Source organism: Schistocerca americana, chromosome 4 (genome assembly GCF_021461395.2).
Source record: "Schistocerca americana isolate TAMUIC-IGC-003095 chromosome 4, iqSchAmer2.1, whole genome shotgun sequence".
NCBI classification, from domain to species: Eukaryota; Metazoa; Arthropoda; class Insecta; order Orthoptera; family Acrididae; genus Schistocerca; species Schistocerca americana.
The window spans coordinates 774,843,222-774,870,170 of record NC_060122.1 but is presented as its reverse complement, the minus strand read 5'-3'; the positions used below and the strand labels follow the sequence as shown (position 1 = coordinate 774,870,170).

General features: G+C 42.0%; 1 protein-coding gene across 1 annotated transcript in view; it reads left to right on the top strand.

Annotated features, from left to right (window-relative positions):
* The window catches only part of LOC124612408 (mediator of RNA polymerase II transcription subunit 23), a 191,425-nt gene that overhangs the window by 18,555 nt on the left and 145,921 nt on the right, over window positions 1-26,949 (top strand). Inside the window, exon 2 of the mRNA XM_047140601.1 lies at window positions 21,003-21,247. Within this exon, the coding sequence (XP_046996557.1) occupies window positions 21,003-21,247 (245 nt within the window). The remainder of the gene's footprint in view (window positions 1-21,002; window positions 21,248-26,949) is intronic.

The window sequence follows — 26,949 nt, the reverse complement described above, 5'->3', positions numbered from 1 at the left end:
TAAAGCAACCTAGAACACTTGGGCAACAATCCCACTCACTGTTCCTGGAACCAGTAACAAAAACAGTACTGATAAAAATAATTCAGAAATTAAAATCCAAGTAGTTTGCAGGAGGTGATGAAATATTAAACTATCTAATAAAGCATGGGTGAAGGAATAATTAAACCTCTTTTGGATACAACAGACTGTTCATTCATAGAGGGACTGTTTCCGGAAAAATTAAAAATGGGCAGATTAGTACTAGTATATAAGAAAGCTGACAAAAGATTATCCAAATAACTACAGACCAGTATCTTTAATCTCTGGTTTCTGAAAAATACTGGAGATGCTCATGTGTATTGTAGGATGACCACATTCTTAGAGAAACATAGGATTCTGGTTCCATCACAACACAGTTTCCATGAAAGGGTGTCTACAGAAACATCTGTCTCCGGCCCAACAGAATCTGTTACAGGTGCATTAGACAAAGGAATCTCTGTATCTACTATATTGCTGGATTTGTTAAAAGCTTTTGACACAGTCACCCATACAGCACTAATCGAAAAACTTGAAATCTGTGGCACACGTGGACATGCAGAGGAATGGGTCAAATTGTCTATCAATAACAGAAATCCGAATATGACAACAGAATCTGGATGCATATCTGAAATCTGAGATATTAAGTACAGTGTAAACCCCCCCCCCCCACGAACCATGGACCTTGTCGTTGGTGGGGAGGCTTGCGTGCCTCAATGATACAGATAGCCGTACCGTAGGTGCAACCACAGCGGAGGGGTATCTGTTGAGAGGCCAGACAAACGTGTGGTTCCTGAAGAGGGGCAGCAGCATTTTCAGTAGTTGCAGGGGCAACAGTCTGGATGAGTGACTGATCTGGCCTTGTAACACTAACCAAAATGGCCTTGCTGTTCTGGTACTGCGAACGGCTGAGAGCAAGGGGAAACTACAGCCGTAATTTTTCCCGAGGGCATGCAGCTTTACTGTATGATTAAATGATGATGGCGTTCTCTTGGGTAAAATATTCCGGAGGTAAAATAGTCCCCCATTCGGATCTCCGGGCGGTGACTACCTCAAGAGGACGTCATTATCAGGAGAAAGAAAAAATAGGAGTGCGGGTAAGCTACTACAAACAGCATGGTGAATGCATTATTGTGGCCAAGATAGACACGAAGCCCATACCTAGTACAGTAGTACAAGTTTATATGCCAACTAGCTCTGCAGGTGATGAAGAACTAGAAGAAATGTATGATGAGATAAAAGAAATTATTCAGGTAGTTAAGGGAGACAAAAATTTAATAGTCATGGGTGACTGGAATTCGAGAGTAGGAAAAGGGGGAGAAGGAAACATAGTAGGTGAATATGGATTGGGGGAGAGAAATGAAAGAGGAAGCCGCCTGGTAGAATTTTGTGCAGAGCATAACTTAATCATAGCTAACACTTGGTTCAAGAATCATGAAAGAAGGTTGTGTAAATGGAAGAACCCTGGAGATACTAAAAGGTATCAGATAGATTATATAATGGTAAGACATAGATTTAGGAACCAGGTTTTAAATTGTAAGACATTTCCAGGGGCAGATGTGGACTCTGACCACAATCTATTGGTTATGAAGTTGGGAATTTAAGGAGATGGGATGTGGATAAACTGAAAGAACCAGAGGTTGTACAGATTTTCAGGGAGAGCATAAGGGAACAATTGACAGGAATGGGGGAAAGAAATACAGTAGAAGAGGAATGGGTAGCTTTGAGGGATGAAATAGTGAAGGCAGTGGAGGATCAAATAGGTAAAAAGATGAGAGCTGGTAGAAACCCGTGGGTAGCAGAAGAAATATTGAATTTAATTGATGTAAGGAGAAAATATAAAAATGCAGCAAATGAAGCAGGCAAAAAGGAATACAAATGTCTCAAAAATGATATTGACAGGAAGTGCAAAATGGCTAAGCAGGCATGGCTAGAGGACAAATGTAAGGATGTAGAGGCTTATCTCACTAGGGGTAAGATAGATACTGCCTACAGGAAAATTAAAGAGACCTTTGGGGAAAGGAGAACCACTTGCATGAATATCAAGTGCTTTGATGGAAACCCAGTTCTAAGCAAAGAAGGGAAAGCAGAAAGGTGGAAGGAGTATATAGAGGATCTATACAAGGGCGATGTACTTGAGGGCAATATTATGGAAATGGAAGAGGATGTAGATGAAGATGAAGTGGAGATATGATACTGCGTGAAGAGTTTGATAGAGCACTGAAAGACCTGAGTCAAAACAAGGCCCCCGGAGTAGACAACATTCCATTAGAAGTACTGACAGCTTTGGGAGAGCCAGTCCTGACAAAACTCTACCATCTGGTGAGCAAGATGTATGAGACAGGCAAAATACCCTCAGACTTCAAGAAGAATATAATAATTCCAATCCCAAAGAAAGCAGGTGTTTACAGATGTGAAAATTACCGAACTATCAGTTTAATAAGTCACAGCTGCAAAATACTAACGCGAATTTTACAGACGAATGGAAAAAACTGATAGAAGCCAACCTCGAGGAAGATCAATTTGGATTCCGTAGAAATGTTGGAACACGTGAGGGAATACTGACCCTACGACTTATCTTAAAAGAAAGATTAAGGAAAGACAAGCCTACATTTCTAGCATTTGTAGACTTCGAGAAAGCTTTTGACAATGTTGATTGGAACACTCTCTTTCAAATTCTGAAGGTGGCTGGGGTAAAATACAGGGAGCGAAAGGCTATTTACAATTTGTACAGAAAGCAGATGGCAGTTATAAGATTCGAGGGGTATGAAAGGGAAGCAGTCGTTGGGAAGGGAGTGAGACAGGGTTGTAGCCTATCCCCGATGTTATTCAACCTATATATTGAGCAAGCAATAACGGAAACAGAAGAACAATTCGGAGTAGGTATTAAAATCCATGGAGAAGAAATAAAAACTTGGAGGTTCGCCGATGACATTGTAATTCTGTCAGAGACAGCAAAGGACTTGGAAGAGCAGTTGAACGGAATGGACAGTGTCTTGAAAGGAGGATATAAGATGAACAGCCGGTCTGAATGGCCGAGCGGTTCCAGGCGCTACAGTCACGGAACCGCGCGACCACTACAGTCGCAGGTTCGAATCCTGCCTCGAGCATGGATGTGTGTGATGTCCTTAGGTTAGTTAGGTTTAACTAGTTCTAAGTTCGAGGGGCGTGATGACCTCAGAAGTTAAGTCCCATAGTACTCAGAGACATTTGAACCATTTTTTTAAGATGAACATCAACAAAAGCAAAACGAGCATAATGGAATGTAGTCGAATGAAGTCGGGTGATGCTGAGGGAATTAGATTAGGAAATGAGACACTTAATGTAGTAAAGGAGTTTTGCTATTTGGGGAGCAAAGTAACTGATGATGATTGAAGTAGAGAGGATATAAAATGTAGACTGGCAATGGCAAGGAAAGTGTTTCTGAAGAAGAGAAATTTGTTAACGTCGAGTATTGATTTAAGTGTCAGGAAGTCGTTTCTGAAAGTATTTGTATGGAGTGTAGCCATGTATGGAAGTGAAGCATGGACGATAAATAGTTTAGACAAGAAGAGAATAGAAGCTTTTGTAATGTGGTGCTACAGAAGAATGTTGAAGATTAGATGGGTAGATCACATGACTAATGAGGAAATATTGAATAGAATTGGGGAGAAGAGAAATTTGTGGCACAACTTGACTAGAAGAAGGGACCGGTTGGTAGGACATGTTCTGAGGCATCAAGGGATCACCAATTTGGTATTGGAGGGCAGTGTGGAGGGTAAAAATCGTAGAGGGAGACCAAGAGATGAATAAATTAAGCAGATTCAGAAGGATGTAGACTGCAGTACGCACTGGGAGATGAAGAAGCTTGCACAGGATAGAGTAGCATGGAGAGCTGCATCAAACCAGTCTCAGGACTGAAGACCACAACAACAACCTCAAGGATCTGCATTTGGCCTGGTTCTGTTCAACCTATTTGTAAGCAGTATTGAAGCCAGTTGGAAGGGTCAAAAAATGTATGCTGATGACACAACATGTATGTACAGGGTGACACAGAAAAATGGGAACATTCCGCAATCCAATAAAACTAGAAGTGATGAAGGAAAGAAATTGCATTCGTAGTACTTGAAACCTTACAACTATACCATTTGCGAAACATTGATGGCATTTATCATTTTTTTTAAATTACTTTCTTTAGATGGCGTCCTTCTGTATGAATACGTTCGTGAAATCTGCTGTTGAGATTCCTCATTGACCGCTGCAACATCTCAGCTGGGATACTGTGAATTGCATCCCGAATTCTTTGTTTTAATTCATCCAGGGTTCTTGGTGGAGTTGTGTAGACTTTTCTCTTGAGGTAGCTCCACAAGAGAAAATCACAAACAGATAAATCTGGTGATCTAGGAGGTAAGGGAATGTTAGTGAATCGTGAGATCACACAGTTGCCAAACAGCTCTCGCACATACACCATTGATTGTTGTGCTCCGTCCTGTTGAAACCAGGCTTCTTGAATGCTTGGGAAGTTGTTCAATGCAGGTGTAACGAAAGTTCGTATCATCTCCATGTAACGATCCTTATTGCAGTTATGTGTTTCCCTGTTCACTTGCGAAAAAATATGGTCCGATAATCCCATGTGATGAAGCACCACACCATACTGTCTCTTTACTAGCGTGTAAAGGGCACTCACGAATGTCATTAGGATTTGTGCTTGCCCAGTAACGGTAGTTCTGTTTATTCACATAACCAGTGAGAGGAAAATGTGCCTCATCTGATATCCACAGCTTGTTTAGAAATTCATCGTCATTGTTTATTTTTGTTATCATTTGTCGAAAGATTCCTAATCATAACCGTTAATTGTTGTCCTTCAGTTGTTACACCATCTGTAGTTTGTACAGATGAAATTTTAAATCAAGATGAAGAATTCTGCAAACACACTCCCAGGACATTCCAACCACTGCTGCTTGCTTACGAATTGAATACCGTGGGCAGTGTAAGACAGACTTGCATACATGATCAATGTTTGCTGGAGAACGCACACTTCTTGGTCGTCCTGTTGGTTTCTTCTTGAGGGCAGATCCAGTCTCTTCAAAGTTGTTAATCCAATATTTTATTGCTTGTTTCGACGGAACGGCATCATGGCGTTCTAAATTATAAAAATGTCGAAACTCCCTCTGTGCCGCTACCAAACTATCATTGTTTTTGTAAAACATTTTTATGGCTAACACATGCTGTTGTCTGTTCCACTGATCCATGATTACTGAAATGGCCGACTGTTTACTCACTAACTGTAATGAACCCGCAGTGCCGCCACCTGCTCATGGCTGCCACTACTCAGTTCAAACATTCCCGTTATTCTGTGTCACCCTGTAGAAGAAAATCTGGAAACATTGATTTATGTGGTTTTGTGGTTGCAGCTGCTCTTGGGTGCCTACATCATCTGATTTTCCCTGTGGCAGCAGGGCTGTAGTGAGGGTGTGGCGAGATAAATCCCTGCCAAGGGTGGACAGGGGGTACAAAAACTGACAAAAAAGAAAGAAAGAAAGAAAGAAAGAAAGAAAGAAAACTTACAAATTAACTGGGAGATGTATGTGAGTTCTCCCACAATTCATGTTCCCGTCTTGTGTCTACGGAAATAAGCCATTTCCTCAGCCCAAGACTGTAAGTGCATGCTGTTGTCACAGTGTCATTTCACCCAAGTAGCATTATATAGAAGCTGTTACTACTGAACATTCGTCTTAACACTAACTTGGTTTATGTGACAACATGGTGCTTGGTTCACACAGCTGTGATCTTCACAGCTACCTCATATTCACTGATGGAGTTCTGTGCTGCTAATTCACTATAGTATTGAAGGGTCTCAAAGGTCTTCTAGCAGATGCTGAAGCAAATTACACTGTTTGCCCATAGGCTTTTTGTACCAAAAATTACTTAGCTGTGGAGCCCACCTTTGAAAACATTGTACACTATTTCTGTGTGTGTGTGTGTGTGTGTGTGTGTGTGTGTGTTTGTTTTGGGGGGCGATTGGCGGCCAAATAGCAGATTCAGTAACCCATGTTCAATGCTCACATCAAAGTTTGTTTCAGAAAGCTTTGTATAAGACTTCCAAACACTATATACAATAGCAAGAGGTCCTTTTTCTATATGAGAATAGTTATGTTGCACTGGTGATTTTCAAGTGATGTCAGTTGGTTGCTCCCTTGTTGTCAGGGGTCCTATGAGTGAGTGTGGGTGCAGTGCTGCACTGAGAGGTGATGGTGATGGTTTTTTTTTTTTTTTTTTTTTTTTTATGTAAGAAAGCTTCTAGCATGTGGCTAACTACTGGGATTCTGTGTCCTTGTTTCTGTTCTTGTTCAGAGGGTATGAAATTTTGGTGGTGTTAGGGATAAACCGGTAGCAGTAGTAGCAGCAGTTGTCTTAGTGCAGGATAAATGTCCTGGGTGCTGGTAAATTATCTGTTACTTTGACATGAGCAAATGTGGACACGATTCCCACTTTGCTTAATATGTTCTTTAAGTAGTACAAGCATGATTCAAGAAACTTGGTTTGCTCAATTTGCAGCATAGATCATTAGATTGAAGCTGCCCAAAAAACACAGTTAAATTGCTTAATGGTTTTTTTCTCTCATGGTGAACATTGAAAAATTTCTGCTAGATAGTTTGCACAATGCAGGAAGTCCTCTATAAGTTCTTCATGGTATTCCTTGAATGTAGCCGAAGTAATGGTGACACCAACCATTAAACTGTTATACTTGTACATACCAAACAGTGTATTTATAGCTAATAATATATTCTACAGTTCTCTGTGTGTTGACTATTGCAAATAAGCAATGAATAAATCAATTTTTTTAGTGTGTTGGATGCTGTCTAATTTGGCTAGCAATTCCTCTGGACAGAGAATGGGGTATAAGTGTTTGACTAGTTGAATTATGTAGTGATGATGAATTTCTGTGGCCTCTTAAAATCAGCTTTAGTGACTTTATGCAAAGAAAATGACACTGAGAATGATTGGCAGCAAAGCATGTGGGTCAGATACCTTGAAGGATACATATTCCTTAAAATCTGTAGCACAGCTTATAATAAGCTCAATTAACCAACTACAGTCTGTACATAACTCAGATGGATTCAAAAATTATATTGTGATAAGGAAAGTTGCCACTCACCATATAGCGGAGATGCTGAGTTGTAGATAAGCACAACAAAATGACTGTCCCAAATAAAGCTTTCAGCCAGTAAGACCATCATCAAAAATAGACAACACACACACACACACACACACACAAATGAAACTCACATACACATGACTGCAGTCTCAGGCAACTGAGGCCACACTGTGAGCAGCAGCACCAGTGCATGATGGGAGTGGCGACTAGGGGTGGGGAGGTGGAGGGATAGTAGGGTAGGGGTAGTGGACAGTGCAGTGCTGCTGGGGAGCGCACAGGGACGAGGTGGAGAGGGGGTAGGGCAGCTGTGTGTAGTCAGGAGGTTAGACGGAGGGCAGGGCAGAAGTGGGGAGGGAGGAGTGGTAGCAGAAAAGGAGAGAAGTAAAAAGACTGGGTCTGATGGTGGAATTAGGGCTGTATAGTGCTGGTTTGGGAAAGGGGAAGGAGTTGCATGGGTGAGGACAATGACTAATGAAGGTTGAGGCAGGGATGGTTATGGGAACATAGGATATATTGCAGGGAAAGTTACCACCTGTGCAATTCAGAAAAGCTGGTGTTGGTGGGAAGGATCCATATGGCACAGACTGTGAAGCAGTCATTGAAATGAAGGCTGTTATGTTTGGCAGCGTGTTCAGCAACAGTGTGGCCAACTTGTTTCTTGGCCACAGTTTGTCGGTGGCCATTCATGCTTGTTGATTGTCATGCCCACATAGAATGCAGCACAGTGGTTGCAGCCTAGCTCGTAGATCACATGACTGGTTTCACAGGTAGCCCTGCCTTTGATGTTTGTGACCGGACTGGAGTAGGTGGCGGTGGATGTGTGGTATAGGTCTTGCCTCTAGGTCTATTACAGGAATATGAGCCATGAGGTAAGGGGTTGGGAGCAGGGGTTGTATAGGGATGGACTAGTATATTGCATTGATTCGGTGGACTGAGGAATACCACTGTGGGAGAGGTGGTCAAGATAGTGGGCAGGACATTTCTCATTTCAGACCACGATGAGAGATAGTCAAAACCCTTGCAGAGAATGTAATTCAGTTGCTCCAGTCCTGGATGGTACCGAGTTATGATGGGAATGCTCCTCTGTGGCTGGACAATCGGATTTGGGAGGTGTCGGAGACTGGAAAGATAAGGCACGGGAGATTTGTTTTTTACAAGAAGTGGGAGGATAATTATGGTCAGTGAAGGCTTCATTGAGATCCTCGGTATATTTCAAGAGGGCCCTCATCATTGCAGATGCGACGACCACGTGTGGCTAGGCTGTATGGAAGGGACTTCTTGGTATGGAATGGGTGGCAGCTGTCGGAGTGGAGGTATTGCTGGTTGTTAGTGGGTTTGATATGGATGGAGGCACTGATGTAGCCATCTTTGAGGTGGGGGTCAACATCTAGGAAGGTGGCTTGTTGTGTTGAGTAGGACCAGGTGAAGCAAATGGGGGAGAAGTTGTTGAGGTTCTGGAGGAATGTGGATAGGGTGTCCTTACCCTTGATCCAGGTAGCAAAGATGTCATCAGTGAATCTGAACCAGGTGAGGGGTTTAGGATTCTGAGTGTTTAGGAAGGATTCCTCGAAATGGCCCATGTATAGGTTGGCATAGGATGGTGCCATGCGGATGCCCATAGCCGTACCTTGGATTTGTTTGTAAGTAATGCCTTCAAAGGAGAAATAGTTGTGGGTGAGGATATTGTTGGTAATGGCGAGTAGGCGAAGTTGTTGGTTTGGAATCTGTCGGCCATTGAGAAAGGTAGTGTTCAGTAATGGTAAGGCCATGGGCATTATGGATGTTAGTGTAAAGGGAGGTGACATCAGTAGTGACGAGCAGGGCACCAAGTGGTAAAGGGACAGGAACTGTGGGGAGTCGGTGGAGGAAATGGTTGGTATCTTTTATATAGGAGGGTAGGTTCTGGATAATAGGTTGAAGGTGTTGGTCTTTGTGAGAAGACATTCTCTCAGTGGGGCCCAGTAACCGGCCACAATGTGGCGTCCTGGGTGGTTGGATTTATGGACTTTAGTAAGCACAGAGAAGGTAGGAGTGCGGAGGGAGGTAGGGGTGAGCAGAGAGATGGACTCCGGGGAGAGGTTCTGGGATTGGCCTAAGTATTTGAGGAGTGACTAGAGATCCTGCTGGATTTCTGGAATGGGGTCACTGTGTCAAGGTTTGTAGGTAGTTGTATCTGACAGCTGGTGGAGTCCTTCTGCCAGGTAATCCTTGTGGCTCAAAACAACGGTGGTGGAGCCTTTGTCCGTGGGTAGGATTACAATATCAAGATCAGTTTTTAGATGGTGTACTGCGGTTCTTTCTACGGATGTAAAGTTAGTTCCCATATTGAGGGATTTGGGGAATGATGGTGAGACAAGGTTCGAGGTTAAGAAATTCTGGGAAGTTAACAGCAGGTGATTTGGGGGCAATGGGGGTGGATCCCAGTTGGGTGGAGGAGTGAACTGAGCTAGGCAGGGTTCAATGTTGGTCTTTGGTTGTATCTGATTGGTAGGGTTGGTTGCGAGAAAGCGTTTCCACTGTAAGGACCGGGAGGAGGAGAGAAGGTCTTTAACAAGTCCTGCATGATTGAATTTGGGAGTGGGGGCAAAAGGAGAGGCCTTTGGAAAGGACTGATATTTCTGTCGGGCTAAGGCTTCTTTAGGAAAGGTTTGTGACTGTGTTTCGGGTCTGTTTAAGTTCTGGATTATGTGTGGTGGAGGGAGGAAGTTTAGGAGGGTGAGATAAATGCTGTAGATCTGTGAGACAGGGTTTGTCAGCTGTGAGGGGATGTGGAGGATGTTTGGAGGTTGTCGTAGAGGTGTTGGACACTGGTACTCCAAGGTGGGAGTAGGAAGTGCACAGGGTGTAGAGCTTTATGAGGTGACATTGTGCATGTTGCTCTAGTTCCTGGAGGGCAAAAAGTTTCAATGTGTGCTATGGGTTCCTGTCTCACTGACATACTACATTTACCCCACCCTCCAAAACCATCAACAGCAAATCAATGCCAACAACACTAATTGAGGTATACATGCCAACATCACAAGAAGAAGATGAAGAGAGAGAATATATGAGGTCATTGAACTGGCACCACAATATGTAAAAGAAGATGATAAGCTAATAATCATCGGGGATTGAAAGGGCATTATGAATGAGAGAGGAGAAAGACTAATTGAATTCTGAAGTAAACTTCAGCTTGTAAGCGAATACACTGTTCAAAAATCACAAGTGGAGGAGATATACTTGGAAAAGACTTGGAGGCGCTAGAAGATATCACCAGGATTAGATCATGCTGAGACAAATATACCAGAATAATATACTGGATTGTAAGATGTACCAACAAGGCTGAAGTTTAAGAGAATCAGCATTGAAAGAAGTGGGATCCTGAAGTACTGTGCGAGTTGCATTTATGTGAGTATGTGTGTGTGCGTGTGTGTATGTGTGTCTACTGCTGACAAAGGCCTTAATGGCCGAAAGCTTTAATTGTGTGAATCTTTTTATTGTGCCTATCGTGACTCTGCATCTCCGCTATATGGTGAGTAGCAACTTTCCTTCTCTGGTATTGTTGAGAAATAATAAGTTGTTTTTGAAGTTCTCTGAAGCAGTAGATACTGCAGTAAAGAATACCACAGCATGCAGTTCAACTGATGAAGAATGAACTTTTCCAAGAAAGACTGTCACAGACATTGGACAAACAAATGTAGGTACCAGAAAGGCAATGGTGAAGAAGCCTTGGGTTACAGACGAAGTACTTCAGTTGATTGACAAAAGAAACCATTGCAGATATGCTCAGGAAAAGACAGTAACATAGTAATACAGCAGCGTAAGTCACTTAGGAATGAAATGAATAAGATGTGGAGGGAAGCTGAAGCAAAATGACTGCAGGAAAAAAGAGAAGATATAGAAAAAGAAATGGTCATTTAAAGGACAGGTCCATCAGATAGAAAAGTCAAAATAACCTTCAATGAAATTCAAAGCAAAGATGTCAACATTAAGAGTGCAGGAGGAATTATGCAGTTGAAGTGTAGATGAGAAATTGGATAGATGGAACGAATATGGTGAAGGCCTCTATGCAGCTAAATTGGCATACTGTTCCAACTTGGAGTGTTACGTGCTTAACTCCCTGTCCAAATATTCCTCTGCCATTACCTCTAGGTTGGCTATTAGTGCACTACCTGGCTCCTGTCAATGTCTTGCCTGCACAATACAGTAAGATGCCCATAATAGTTCACCTGGCCCTATTCATCACTGTCTGCTAAAGGTTCCACTACAAACAATGTATTGATTGGCAAATCAGCTCTTACATCCACCCTGACTAGTTTTCCTATACTATCTGGTATTTTAACTCAAGATTTGTTCCTAAGGGATCATGCATGCAGTTTAGGTCACTTCCCCTTACCATGAGTGTGCCATGTAACAGTTAAGTATTTTCAGCAATAGTGGCTAAACAGAATGATGTACCTTACAGCTCTACTATGCACAGTTTCAGATTGATTCTTCAGGAGGCTCGCGACTCTTTAGTGAGTATGTATGTGGCGAACATGAGGCCCCAAGTGAATGTAGCACCTACTTCCCTTCCTGTGCTGTTCTCTCTCATCTCTTACTGTCCTTCCTTTTCCTACTCTTTCTCATGGTGGCAGCCTTTGATGCTGTCCCAGCATTCCACCAGATTCTGCTCCCTTTCTTGGAATATTCTTTTGCTTGCCACCTTTTGGCTGAAGTAAATTGTGGCCCCTTTCCAGGTTTGACCTTTCACTTTCCAAATTTTCCTGTAGAATTGGGAAGAACACCTTAAATAGCGCCTATTGCATGCAGTATTAAAGACCTGCTTACAATACCAGCATAGGCTCCTATTTGCACTTCAAAGCCAAGGCGGTAACCCATCCGATGTAGTGGAGTGGTTATCTACCGTTGTGGTCAAGCCCCGTGGACAACATCTACATGTGCCAAACAGTAGATGCCCATCTTCCTGGGAGACCAGGACTGCTGGCAACAGGCATTGCCAGATGGCCTTTGCTGTGGCTGGGTGGTACCTGTGGGAAGAGCCTTGATCATAGTAGGTTGAATCAGGACATTTTGCACGTGAAACATATTAAATTATACCAGAACATTGGCCATTCTGATCCGGCCATCTCATCAGACAGGAATCCAAACTTCAATTTGGACACACTAATGTCTCTATCCTGGCTAGGACAAGCGAGATTTATAGGAGAAAAAAAAATTATCCAGCACTTATTATGTACTAGTGAGGACACTTTTACATACAACAAAGCCATTATTTTTTGTGGAGCATATTGAAGACGAATTTGAAGAAGTTGAATCTTTAGGAAAAATGCACGATGGATAATTATTGAATAAAGCCTTTTCTGCTGTACAATTTACAGCTCTTCAGGCATATGGGTGTCTGGGTGACATATCAGTGACCATTGCCCCATACATGACTTTCAGTGTGGTCCAAGAATCACCTTTTGCCGAGACTTGTGCTTCAAACAGATGAGGGGCTGTATGACTAAAAATTAGCTGTGAGGATTACATTTTGTTCAGCATATTCATAAAGATCCAAATGATAATAGAACTAATACAGATGCCTTTATCTAAGCCTTTGAAGGGAATGATCTCCTGGAAAAAGTGATGTGAAATGTTACGTCCCACTGTCCATGAAGTGCTTTCGATGCTGTTCACTTAGATTATGTCATCCTGCTGCACGGCAGACCCAAAATGTAACTGTGGATGATCACTCCACGAAATCAGTCCATGTGACCAACCACGTTTGTGTGTCGGTTTAACGGAAAACCAACCATCACATTCACCCTTTTCCCCAATTTTTTTTATATATTTTTATTTATTTATTTAATGGGATGTAAATTGATTGACTACCACCCTTGTCTCTTTTGGTTCCTGCTGCACCATCTTCGGTAACCACATCCCACATCTGGCCGGATGAGTAGCTTTCCCTTCCTGCATCTACTGATGACAGTGCTCCCTCTCAGGACCTGTCTCCCTGGGCATCCACAGATCAGAAGCCCGATGCTAGCCGGTGGCTGAAGGAATCATGACGTGTGGGTCACAGGGCTGCCTATTCTTCGTCTGTCGCCACACTCATTGCGGCTAGGCCCTTGCAAGAATCCTGGACACTAAAGGCTGTAAAGGAGAAGAAGAAGAAGAAGAAGAAGAAGAAACAGAATCGGGAGCAGATCCTCCCACGCCGTTGGATTCTAAACCAATGCTCATTGATGTGTGTTCACTGCCATTGGTGATAGGGATGGTCCCTTCTTGCCTAACCTGGACACCCATAATGTAATCATTCAGTGGCACTGTAATGGATATTACCGTCACCCGGTGGAACAACACCACCTTATTTCCTCCTCTTCTGCAGTTTGTGTTGCTCTACGAGAAACACATTTCACTGATGCTCATTCCCAGTGCTCTGTGGCTATTGTGGATCTGTCAGATCCATGCTGGCCCTGAGAGGACATCTGGGAGGGGTCTGCATATTGGTTCGCACAGATGTGACTGGAGTGAGGATTCCCCTCCACATCATGTGGGAGCAATAGCAGTGTGAGTGCAGACGACCTCAGCAACCACCATTTGCAATGTTCACAAATCTCCAGGAAGGCTACTTACTTACCTTGAGTTGACCAGTTGAGTACCTTATCCAACAGGGGCCCTTCCCCTGCCTCCCTTTCTCCTGTTCAGGGATTATAGTGTGCACCCCCACTTTGGTAGGGGCCTCCTCCTTGACAGGTTATAACTGACCATGATCTGTGTTTCCTCAATGATGATACTCCTGCCCATTTCAGTGCCACTCAAGGCGTACGTAATGCATACGACACCACTTGGTGCCATCACATTTTATTACTCTCCACGATTAGGATTTTTGAGGCTCCCTACTGTTTTTTGTTAATCAGTTTTTATCCGACTGGTTGTTCTGGGTTTGAATTAGTATTTCATTCATCTCTCCACAGATCCAAGAGAAGAGCATCCTACAGGGATCTGTCATGAGTGGCACTCTGTTCCTCATTACCATCAGTGGGCTAGTGAGCTCTGTCAGGCTGCTGGTCACCCCTGCACTGTATGCTGACAACTTTTGCATGTGGTACAGCTTCCACTCAGTAGCCTTGGCTGAAACCCTGTTCGAAGATGCCATCCAATGGACCTCTGTGTGTACCGTATCCCACAGCTTTCAATTCTCTCCTGAAAAAACGTGGGTCAAGCATTTCTGTTGTCATACTACAGTCCATCCTGACTCAGAACTCTACTTGGGTACCCAGTGCTTGGAACAATTCACAGTCCCATTTTTTGGACCTTATTTTTGATAAAAAGCTGCCTTGGCTGCCCCATACTCATCAACAAAGTCTAGTTGCATGTGGAAGCTTAATACTCTCAGCTTTCTTGCCCACACATCATGGGGTGTGGATTGTGCTGCTCTTCTCCATTTTTAAAGGACCCTGTTCTCATCCCAACTGGACTACGATAGTTCTCAGGTTTATGGCTCAGTGGCACCTTCAGCTCTGAAATTATTTGGCATCTTCAGCTTTGAAATTATTAGACCCAGTCCATCATCATGGAGTTCATCTGCCCAGTGACGCCTTTTGGACTATCTCCATATATAGTCACCTTGCTGAAGGGGGTGTCTTACTTCTTCAACTCCGATGGTAGTAACTCTTGGTTTTCCATACAACTGCCTTTCGACAGTTCCCTGATCATCCAATGTTTCCCATTCTTTTTGTGTATGAGGATTTTCGGCAGAGGATACCTGCCCTCAGGTGGGATTACCAGCTGGATTGTGCTTTGCAGCCCTCTGCCAGGATCCCTGCCTCTCCTCCCTGGAATGTTCTCCGTGTGTTTTCTTGGTTGGAGTTGGTGTCTCTCCTGCAGAATGCTGGGTCTGGGGGACCCCTGACCCTGCATCTTTGACCAGCTCACTCATTCATCCCTCTCTTACTCTGTTTTAAGTGCTTTGTGATGTAGTTTGTCTCCTTTTCTGTCACACCTTATTTTCTATTTTAGAGGTAGCATTCTGTTAAATAGTGGATGCTCTTTTAGGCCTTGACTATACTGGAACAGGGGATGGGCAGCTGTGGATGTGCCGATTTCCATCGCATGCAGAGCCCGTGGGATGCAGAACTGCTGCCTTACCTTTCTCTTCTTTAGTTTTTATTGTTGATGGTCCAACTGATGTCCATTACATTTTTAGCCTTCTCACTTTCATAGTTCTGAATCTACTGACTTGGAGACATTCTTTACCCTATAACTGTCTTTATCTTTGTCCTTCATTGGGCTGGCAGGGGTCAGATGCAAAGTGGGGCTTTTCTCACCATTGGATGAACCCTGGGTGACCCTTCTGATCTGCTCTGACCTACATACCTGCCCAATCCATATATGTCTCCATACTCTTTCTCAGCTCTGGAGCCAGTATTGCCCTCAGTGCTTGCATACTTTCATCATCAGAACATGTACATGTCACTAACTCTGAATGAACTACCCATGGATCGAGGAAATGATGACAGTGTTGCTTAGCTCCATAAACCCCCCCCCCCCCCCCCCCCCCCCGCCCGATTCCCTCGTCTACCACCCAACCATTTCATATCCACTTCAGCCTGATGTTTACTCAGAGAAGAAGAATGACATCATATCTGCTACTGACTCGAGGAAAAATGTCTGGGAAAGCCCAGAAACTATTCCCTCCCACTTGAAATTTCAAAAATGTCGAATTGAATGAGTGCACATTACCTCCACCCACTCCACTCAGTTGACAACAAGGCAGGTTCAAATTTCATACTCCAAGTACTTCTTGACTTCCACAGATAACTGTGAACCCATATCCACAAAAAACTTGGATTCGCATCCTCTTACAGAGTCACTAAGAAAATAATCTTTCACTGCTTCTGCACACAGGTTTCCTGTGTTTACATTTACAAGGAATGCCACACAGTGGTTGCAGTGCTCCTGTTTTTGTTTAATAGTGATTCTCAAACTCCACCTCTTGTTTACTTACTTTCCCTACACTTAAACCTCCAGTGACATTCTCGTTCCAAATGGCCAGTCTGTCTGCAATAAGTACACTGGAGTTCTGTGCAATTGCACCAAATTTGACCAGGCCAACCACATCATTAACCTGTTACTTCTTGTTAAATTCTACCTTCCTGCCTCTAGGTCTGGTTACTGCCTGTGTTTCTGCCAGAGCTGTTGCATCTGCCACGGCTTTGTTCAGTGATTTTGGAAATTCTGCTCATCCCTTACAGGGAAACTTAAGCAGGCAAAACCCACTGGAATGATTTGTTTTTGTAGAAGGTGTGTCTTGAGCAAAACAAAGTTTCTTAATTTGATTTTATTCCCCATACATGTTTCAGTGCAGTTTCAGCATCAACAGTGGGTTTTATTTTATCTTATTGTTACCGTATGCTGTGGATTTCCCGGATTTTATGTAATTTAATGCACTTCCTTTGTTTCACAGTTTGTCGGTTTTGCTGGTTTTCTCATTATCTTCACTGTGAAGGCCGCACTATGTACTTTTTGTTTCACTGCTTACAAACAACACTGGAATGCATTGAGTATCCTTTGTTCTGCTTCATGTATAAGGGCTTTATTAACTTGTCATTGTCTGTAATATCATGGGTATTGATTTTTCAGTTTCCTAAAGCTTCATGAATGCCATAATATTTTTCTTTGACTGAAAAAGAAGTAACTAGTATGGTGGTACTAGTACCTAGGATGGGTAAGGAAGCATTAGCAGATCTTCCCTTTTCTCTTCCTACAACTTTTGTAGCTCCTTACACAAATCAATATGTCTGCAACTCAATATTATCTGCTTACATTTGAGAACCCAATTGAGTAAGCATTGGATCTCTTCCCGGGTTATCATCTCCTCATCCTCTGTACCTGGTGCCATTTTTGCTTCCACTGTACGAACAGTGGAAGAGAAAGGGGGGGAAAATGAGAAACATGATGAAAAAAATGAAACTGTAATGATCCCAATTGCCTCAAACATGCTCTTTCCTGACAAGTACTGCCATCGTATTGCTGCTGTTGGAGTCCCCGTTTGGTCCCACATTGCTGGCACTGCTGCTTCTTGCTCCACCCGTCAGCAGGTTAAACTCCTATACTGGTGATCCATTGACACACTGACTTTAGTTGTGATGGCGACAGCACCCCCCAAACTTCCTGACATCAATTATAATGATGTCAGAAGACTATAAGCACGCCACCACATGTGGCATTCCTGATCTGTCACCATTTGTAACCAGCTGATTCAGTGGTCTGTTGTTCAGATTTGGAGGAGCATTTCTTTGGTTGCTCAGGATAGTTTAACCTCTCACTCACACATTGTGAGTACAATCAGTGGATGAGAGAGTCAGGAGTCCATTAAAGATGAGGGTGGCCACACTGGTGCATACCCTTTCGTTGGCCCATGGTGCCCTCATACATGGTGCAATGGAGGCAGCTGTGCATGACAGTCTTTTACATCACTGAGTGGCTTACTGACAGTGTGCTACAGTGGCGACCAGTTGAGGCCAGTGTAGCAGTCTTGCAGACCAGAACAACTACACTTAGCGCAGATTGTGGTGACTTGATGTGTGCCTGCAGCATTCACGTGATTCCATGGGCAGCTCGGTGGTGTCGAACCTCAGACCTGAACAAGTGTGTTCAGTGAGTGCCTGGTGGAAGCACTAACCAGTACACATATTCACTACCGAACTGTTTGTTGCTGGGTTGTCATCAAATCTGCCTGCTTACAGTGCCCCATTCGGAATTATGTTGTCAGGTGGTGAAGACACACACAGCTGACTAATACAGTGCTGCATTGACACCTAGTTAGAAGAGTCTTGCCACATGCTGATATTAATGCTGGAGACGGTTAGCCATAAGTTAATGTAAATGCTGGAGGTGGTTATAGGTTGTGTGTGTCATCAGCTGCGTGCCTTCTGGGACAGCATGTGTGTCATTGTACCTCGACGTTCCTCTATGTTGCAGTATTCCATCCCCACTGCAACACATTATTGGAAGTTTCACTTCTCTGATAGATGGATGTGTTTCTCAGGCTATTTCTTTGAAAGTGACATGTCTGCCATTTCACCATTCTCAGTAGCTCTGGAGGGAGCTTTCAGATCCTTAAAGTGGGAAAATGAAGAAGGAATGCATGTTAATGAAACAGATTTTGTTAGTGATCATTGTTTCCCTATATTGCAGACAAAACTTCAGTAATGTATGGAGGAACTTAATAGAGCACGTTCGCAAGTAGTCAATTTCAGTATGGTTCAGATAAAGTATAAACAACATATTAAAGAGAAAATAGCACAGATTAACAATGGAGTAATAGAGACAGTGGATTAGTTTTTGTGTTTTGGACATTTAAAGGCAGTGCATGGTTGATGGTTGAGAGATAGGGGCTTTTAATTGATGCAAAAATCATTCAGAATCTTAGGGTTGGTCAGTAAACAATAGCGAAATGCCGTTTGGGAATTTTTAGGAGTTACAGGAAAACAAACAAATAGATCAATGAACAGAATGAAGTAGAAGACATAATTACAAGTGTAATGAGAATTAAATGTAGATGGGCAGAGCGTGTAGCCATGTGAGTTGATAGCAGATGAGCTATGGAGGTCCTTTGTTTGATTCCAAGTGGTATGAAAAGACTAAGATGACAACCTGATGGAAGGTAGGTAGATGACATTAAAAGACATTTAGGAGTAACTTGGATGTGTAAGTACTGTTGGCCATTGAAATTGCATCACCAGAAATGATACCAAACAATGAAGTTTTTCTTATTGTGTACATACACTACAATAGGAAGAATATGTGATTAAATTTGAATTTCATTTGTGGACAAACCCGGCTGGGCATTGAGGTGAACTGAGCTTGGATAACAGGTATCAGTATATCATTTGATGCTGCTTCAGCTGTATACCAGAGTCTATCTTAGTGGTTGGGGAGTGGTGATGTGCCAGTGTGTCAGTAACCTGTGGCTAGATGTTTTTAGTGGGTGAAAGATCTGTAGAACATGCTGACTAGGGCAACAGTTGAACATCCCTGCATGAAGATAAGCCAGGACAGCAAAGATAACATGCGGTCTTGCATAATCTTGTTGAGAGATAACATTGTAGGGACTCTGAAGGCAGGGCCCGGTGACTAGCTTTAACAAGTCAGAAATGTAACGGCTGCCATCGGACTACTGGCTGGATGAAACAGTTGATCATGTTATGTACCCATTGTCACCCCGTACCATCACACGAAGTGCTTGACCTGATTACTTGACCTGTATGGTGGCGACAAATGCAATATGGCATTGCCTCAGATCCTCCACTCTTTGGTATGTCTATCATCGTGCTGTACGCAGAACTGTAACTCATTTGAAAAGATGATATGGTGCCACCTGCATGTCGGTCTCACCATTGTGGGCAGATCTCTCTCTGTTGCTATGTAAAAGAAGCCGCAACAATGACTGTGTTGGTGATAGTCTGTGGTTTTCAGATGATTTTGCACTGTCTCTTTGGTTACTTGCCTTGCTGCAAAGAAGCACATTTTCTGACTAAAAGTATGTGACAGGCTGTAAGATCCAATATGGCCAAGCAAAGAATGTCCGCTCTGTCATTAGTTGTGTGGGACCATAGATGTTCTGCCTGGTCCTCCTGAACCCATCAATTCAATTACTCACAGGGCAGTCACAGGTATGAACCAAAAAATGCAGCAATATAGCAGTACGAGAAACCTCAGTCTCAGTAGGCAACGATCCTATGGCTGTTGAGTTATGGCATGTGCTTGTACATGTTTCTCTTTCTTGCAAGAGGCGTGACATGATCTTCTCACAAACAAACAACATTCAGCTGAAATATCTGAATGAGAAATCCTCTCCATAATGTTTTCTTACATAAATGTTGTATATGGTGTTATTATTACCTAACTTCCATGATTGCGCTGAAATGCTAATGGTTTCCATATGCCAGCATGTAGTTACCTTTATGCTAGTTTAATACCTTCATGATCTTGCGATTTTAGTGGCCGTCAGTGTAACCAGAGACCATGTAAAAGCCTGCAAGAGGCTTTTATCTAGCATTGGATGTCGAATAATAATTATGACAATTACATGAATGTGAAGTATGTAGCAGTAGGTAAACAGTAGCTAAGTATGGCACTATAACGTGAATAGCTGGAGCATGTATATAGAAAAAAAAATTAAAAAAATTTAAAAAAAAACGTGTTTTGCTTATGAAAGTGCTTATTTAGGATCCCATGAAGCATTCATTGAACACAAATAATGTAATATAATAACACTATAAGCAGATATTAATCATAGCTCTCAGTATAAAATGTTTATTTTGAATGTGCACCTTATAATGCTGTCATGTAATCAGTGGTCCAGTTGTGCATGTATGCACATATGGATGTATCTGTGTTGGCAGTTGTTCGGAGTATACATAAAATGCATGACAGTCCTAATGCTTCTTCATTAATACACAGTTTAATACAGATATTTCATATATATAATGTGTCCATAGAGTTTAGACAGTTACAAGAGCCGTTATTTTGATGCATTGGGAAAGTGGGAGCTACAATTGATTATGTTGGTTGGAAGAAAAAAATTGTCTTGTCAAAAGATGAGCCCTGCCCGTCAAAGGCATGATTAAAACCTTTTTATAGTGGGAATTATTGAATATTTTAGATGTTTAAATGACAACTGCTTTAGATCCATGTTTATATTTTTAAAACAATTTATAGTATTCTTTTTAATTTTGTGTTGGAGAATAAAGTTTTAGTAGTTGTATGTTCACGGTCACTTGTGTTTGCAATTTTCTTGTTTCCCCCCCCCCCCCCCCCCCCCCCCCCCCCCCCCCCGTATTGGAACAAGTTGTAAACCTGTTATTCTGGCTTACAGAAAGTGGACATGATGGAGGAAGCATTCAGCTGTTGCTTAGTGCATCGACCTGAATATGAGGCTGCAAAAATACAAACTTTTCAACAGGAGCTGCAAACAACTTTGACAGGGCTGCCTGCAGAACAAGTGGAGGCAGCTGTAAAGCTATATCTTGTGACAGCAGCTGGAATGACCAATCACAGCCGCTTGAAACTGCTTCTCTCTCTTCTTGAGAATCTTGTCACAAGTAATGTCCTTCCAGCAAGGTAAAAATACAGTGTAACTTTACTTTGCCACTTTTTTCCTGTTACTTAATATGAATATTTGCTGGGCAGTGTGCAAGAAATTCAACGAAAACATGCAAATGTGAGCTTTTATTTCTTACATTGTTGGATATACACTATAGAAGAAAACAGTATAAACTAATACAAACTGCTGAACAAAAGGATTGGAATGCATGAAAGAATCATCATAAAAGTATACCATTTATGCTGCACTTGATTTATATGCTGCCATAACTCTAAAGAGATATTGATGTTCTTCATTTTTAAGTAATGAGGCTGAGCGATAGATTGGTGCGACATGTTTTGTCCTTTTATTATTTATTTTGATAATGAAGGGAACAATGAATACCTAGAGGTGTAGGGGAGTTCAGATATTGAAATTTACACAGGTAATGTAAATTGTTGGGGGTTATTGCATGATAAGAAAATAAGACTTTATCAGACTTGGAAAAAAAAAAAGCCATTAAAATGCATAAGATCAGTGTTCTGCAATCGCATTAAACTTGTACATGGGGTCACATACTGTGTCTACCAACTTCAAATGTAACAGAAACTTGACAGATGCAATTAGTTAATTTAATATAATATGATATACAAGGACATAAATTGTCAGTTTCTAAAGTACGGTATGTAACACATTTTGGTAGATTTCATTACACCGTTAAATGTCACCCATTTCCATGGATACTCTAATGAAGGTGTTGGAGGAAGCCTTCCATAACTTGTCTTAACGTATCCTGTGGACTGGTGCTTATTTCATGGCTAGTGACAGTCTTAATTCCATCAATTGTTTGCAAACGATTGGCACAGATCCATTCCTTCACATAACTCTACAGAAAGTAATCTGCAGCTGTTAAATCTGGGGAGTGAGATGACCACGTCAGCAGCCCTACTGTCCGTAATCATGGAATCAGGCCGAGTTAGATGGTGCAGTGGTTAGCACACTGGACTCAAATTCAGAAAGATGATGGTTCAAACTCGCATTCAACGATCCAGATTTAGATTTTCCGTGATTTCCCTAAGTTGCTTCAGGAAATGCTGGGATGATTCCCTTGGAAGGGCATGACAAATTTCCTTCCCATCCTTCACACAATCTGAGCTTGTTCTCCATCTCTAATGACCTTGATGTTGACAGGACATTAAATCCAATCTTTGTTCGTTTTTTTCCTGGAATCAGGAAGTTCTGCAACATTTTGCAATAGTGGTCGACATTCACTGTTGCTACATGTCATAAAAAAATAGGGTGCTGCCAACTCGATTTACCACGCAACTTTTGGATTTACCCGGGGCTTTTCATGTAAACGTTGTATATTTTTCCGAGATGATTACAAAAATTTTTGCTTATTAACATATCTGGTCCTGAAAAAGTTTGCTTCATTGGACATCAACAGTAGGCAAAGAAACAGTGTGTCTCCATTAATTGTTGCAAGAATATCAGTGCAGTTCACAAGTCTGTTTTGCCTATTAATATATCAACTCATGAACCATCTTCAATTAATATGGATGAAACTTGAAATCGTTTGGTAAGCGGCACATCGGACATTGTGATGTAATGTTTGTGCCTGTTGCCCTGCTGAATGTGTGGGACTATGTTCAAGTGATGTGGCTCTAATTTCAGGTTTTCACATGTTCAAATATGTCTTCCCCTGCCTTATGACTGCCAGTTCAAAACTCTGCCCGTGGCCCTCCACTGTGTCACCCACCTGAAAATACTGTGCTTGTCAGGTACAGCCAAATGGCGGCCATTACTGTTTCGTCACAATGTCTGCTGAGCCTCTGTGACAGAACCAGTTTTTATAAAGGCTTCCACTGCTGCAATTCCCATCTGCACCGACCAATATTCAATGGGGCATAGTGCTTAGCTGGCTCCCTTGTATTCAGCCATGTACACTTCCACAGCATTCAACACACATTTGGTCAGGGTTGCCAATGACAATTGGTCATTGCAACACATTGCCACTCTGCACCTGTGTTCCCATGAAACTGGCTCTGTAATTACTGGCTCAGTAATTCTAACAGCTGTTGCGTCCAGCGAGCGGTCTAGATGCCTAATGACATAAGGGAAGAGAGGATGGTCTGTCCAGTTAGTGACATGGGGAAGGCTAACGGGATATTTTGAAGGAGTTATGGAACTTGGTCAGAAATATATGAACAAACAAGCAAGACTTGGATAACTGCAGTCTTTAATTGCTTGTTGGAGCAAAACTGAATAAATGACACACTATTCCTGTTCTTGCAACTACACCCATGGAGAGAGGTACGAGGCAAATTCAGAGATGTGAACAGAGCCAGAGCAAAACTACACATGTCCAAGCACGTGGCCTGACTTGCAAGGAGGTTTCTCCTGGACCGCTGTCAGAACTGAACTCCCCTCAGGGTGCTGCTGCTACCGCCTGTATGGCAATGTCGACCCCTTCCACATTGGCATCTGGCCACTGCCCTTCCAGCCCTCGTATGTTACCATATAAGGTTACCTCCAATGCTTGAGTAGCGCCTTGCACTTTGTCTTGTGACCTCATGTGATACCTCGTGATTCCGAGTCGCATTTCCAGCCAACACCCATCCTGTGACGTCGCCTTTGTATTCTCGAAAGAACTTACTCATTCTGGCTTCTGTTCTACTGCCTGTTAGGCGTTCCATATTTTAAATATGCGACACCTCCCTCCTTAGGGAGAAATTTGTAGATTCTGTCCTCAGCAACTACAAATTTTTATACCACTTTCTTACATGTTTTATTCACTCCTTGTAATGGAAAGCGTACACATATGTTTTACAATATTTCTCCAACATACATAAATGCGTAGTTTTCCACAGTGATAAGTATAAATCAGTTTTCTCCTATAAAAGAACACATTTACATTTCACACTTAATACATCAATGTTACATTGTTATACATACATTTCACTTTACAACAGGGGACATTGCATATCATGATTACACTTTTCTTTACAGTCATATTTACAGTCAAATTCATTATCAATGACACTATGTCAACCTTTTCAGCGTTTGTTCGTTTTAACACTTTGACAGATACTTCGTGTAACATCACTTCACACATGTCCAGCAGGCACTACAGGTCTATCAATTATCTCTTCATTGTCTTCTGATGTCCTCCTCCTAGGGTGATACCTTACTACATCTCTATCTGGACACTGATTTATGGTCGTATTTTTAATACACATTTTTCTGCAACCGCCATCACCTATTATTTTGAATACAACTTTAAAACAGTCCTTGCAACATTTACAGTACTTGCATAGTCAACAAATAATTCCTATTATTACCACACCAGAGCCCATGAAACTCCAGAAAGAAACCTGACTTAACGAGAAATTGCTGAATACACTTCTCTTCTGATGCTCAATGTCACTCTGGAACTCATCCAACTTTTGTCCTGCAGCAGTTAGGTCATTTAGTTGCCTAATTACAGGCTGTATCGGGAAATTTAGCTTAAGTTCACTCGTATTTTTGCATTTGTTGTTTACTATGCAGCATTCTATTTCAGTACCAAGTTTGGCACAGTGTCACTACTAGGGACATTTTTTTGTATTATATGTTCAGATTGTACCACCATTTGAGCTTGTATCCGTGACATTTACCTAAAAATTACAATTGCCCTCTACCTCCGAGCACAATATCTGTGGGTCTTCCTTCGTGACAGATGACGCTAATACCCTCATCCACCAGGGCAATAAACAGTCATTCATTATTACTTAGAGGTGTCCACAGACTTTCATTCAGTAATATTAACTTTTGCTCGCAATCCTTCAGAACTTCTCGCACTGGTTGCAGTATCTTCGCCTCACATATCTCATGATCATACATAAACAAGAGAATGAAATCCTGTTTACATATTTTGTGGCTCTGAGCTACTGTTTAACACTGTAACTGCTTGTTATTTAACTTCACATACTGCCGTTTCGCATCATCAATTGGCAGTACCTCTTTCTCAGGGGCAATATGTATAAATAAATGCCTCGTTCCATCCAGTTGTGATGGTAATGGTAGTATTTGGTAGAGTTTGTACACGTTGTCCTCTACTATCAGGATACTCAACACATAACTTAAGGTGTTTCCAACTATGAAAACATCCATATCAATAATTCTGATCAATTGATAACCACTGTTGCCAGTAAGTGCAACAGGGAACTGCTTATCCATGATGTCATCTTTTGTCAGTTGTAGGTAGGTACTTCACAATCTGCACTGGATTGATTGGGTGCAGCTCCAGAATGCCTTTCTGAGTGTTAACAATTGCTGATATTAACACATTGTATCCCCAATCTAGCTCATTTAATATGCCTGTGAGTTGTATTAACTGCTCATTAACAGTGATCAAAATGACTGCTTTCTGGAACCCTTTGTCAGTAATATTCTCAAATTCTACTATGTGTTGGCTTAATTGTTTCATTCCATGCATGATAATCTCTTCATTTTTTACTAAGGAGCTTACCATTTGGTTAAAACTAGTGGAGGTAGCTTTAATTATAGTCACTCGCTCCTTCGAAAGTCTGAGCAGCTGTTTCTGTTCTCCTTCTAAGACATCTACCTTCTCCTTGGAGTAGGTAGTGCCATCTTCATCTAGAGTTCATGCTGTGCTAATTGCCCAATTAGTCCCTGCACCTTTTCAGTTTTGACCTATGTGCCAATTTACTGCAAACTCTGCACTTTTACACTCTGTTGCACTCATGTTCAGTAAAGCTAATATATCCTTACAATACATAATTTCCCACCTCGCAAGAACCTCAGTGTGCGCAAATTTTCCATTCAGTTCCATCAAGTTGAAATAACTCAGAATTTTCCAAGTTACACTGTAAATTTTCGCTTGCTCCATGTTAATGTAATACAGTTCTGGTGACATCTGGAACTTCATTACTTGCGTGTACGGTTCTTGTCTGGTGTGCTCAATCCCTGTGAGCAGGAAGATAACTCTGGTGATGCAGTACGATATCGGCGTCTGGAATTAGAAAAACTCCTTCAATCTGTTGCATGAACTGTAAGATGCATGTTTCGTTTCAGGCAGATTACCACATTAGGCCCCTTTGTTCGTACTACTGTGTATGGACCTCGCCATTGCATGTGTAACTTACATGATCTGCTTTTTTGTATACTCTCATCAAACAACAGAACCTTATCCCCACATTGAAATTTCTTGAGATTTTGTGTTCTGTCATTGTATTCGATATTCTTTATTTTATATTGCACATTATGCGCTCTCGCTCACCAGTGCATTTCAAGCATACACTCCTTTAGCTCTGCCACATAATTGTCAAAATTATAACCTCATTCCAGCTGGATATTTCTACAGTATCCCTGGAATATTACATGTTCTTCCAAAGAACAACTCATGTGGCGTATATCCTGTTGCATTGTGCGGTCTCGTATTGTATACAAAAACTGCAAATGGAACCCAACTGTCCCAATTTGGCTGCGCTTTATTCATGTAATGCCGCAACATCTCCATTAACGTTCAGTGCGCCCTTTCTGATGATATGTTTGTTTGGGGGTGTAGCTGGTTGTCTGAATCTTTTCAATATGCAGCAATTTACTCACTCTGTTCATCGTTTCACTCATGAAATTACTTCCCATATTACTTAACAATACTGATGGTATCCCATACCTCAGTATAATCTTCTCAACTAGCACGCGTTCAGCTGTATCGGCATCATGCCTGTCAATCAGT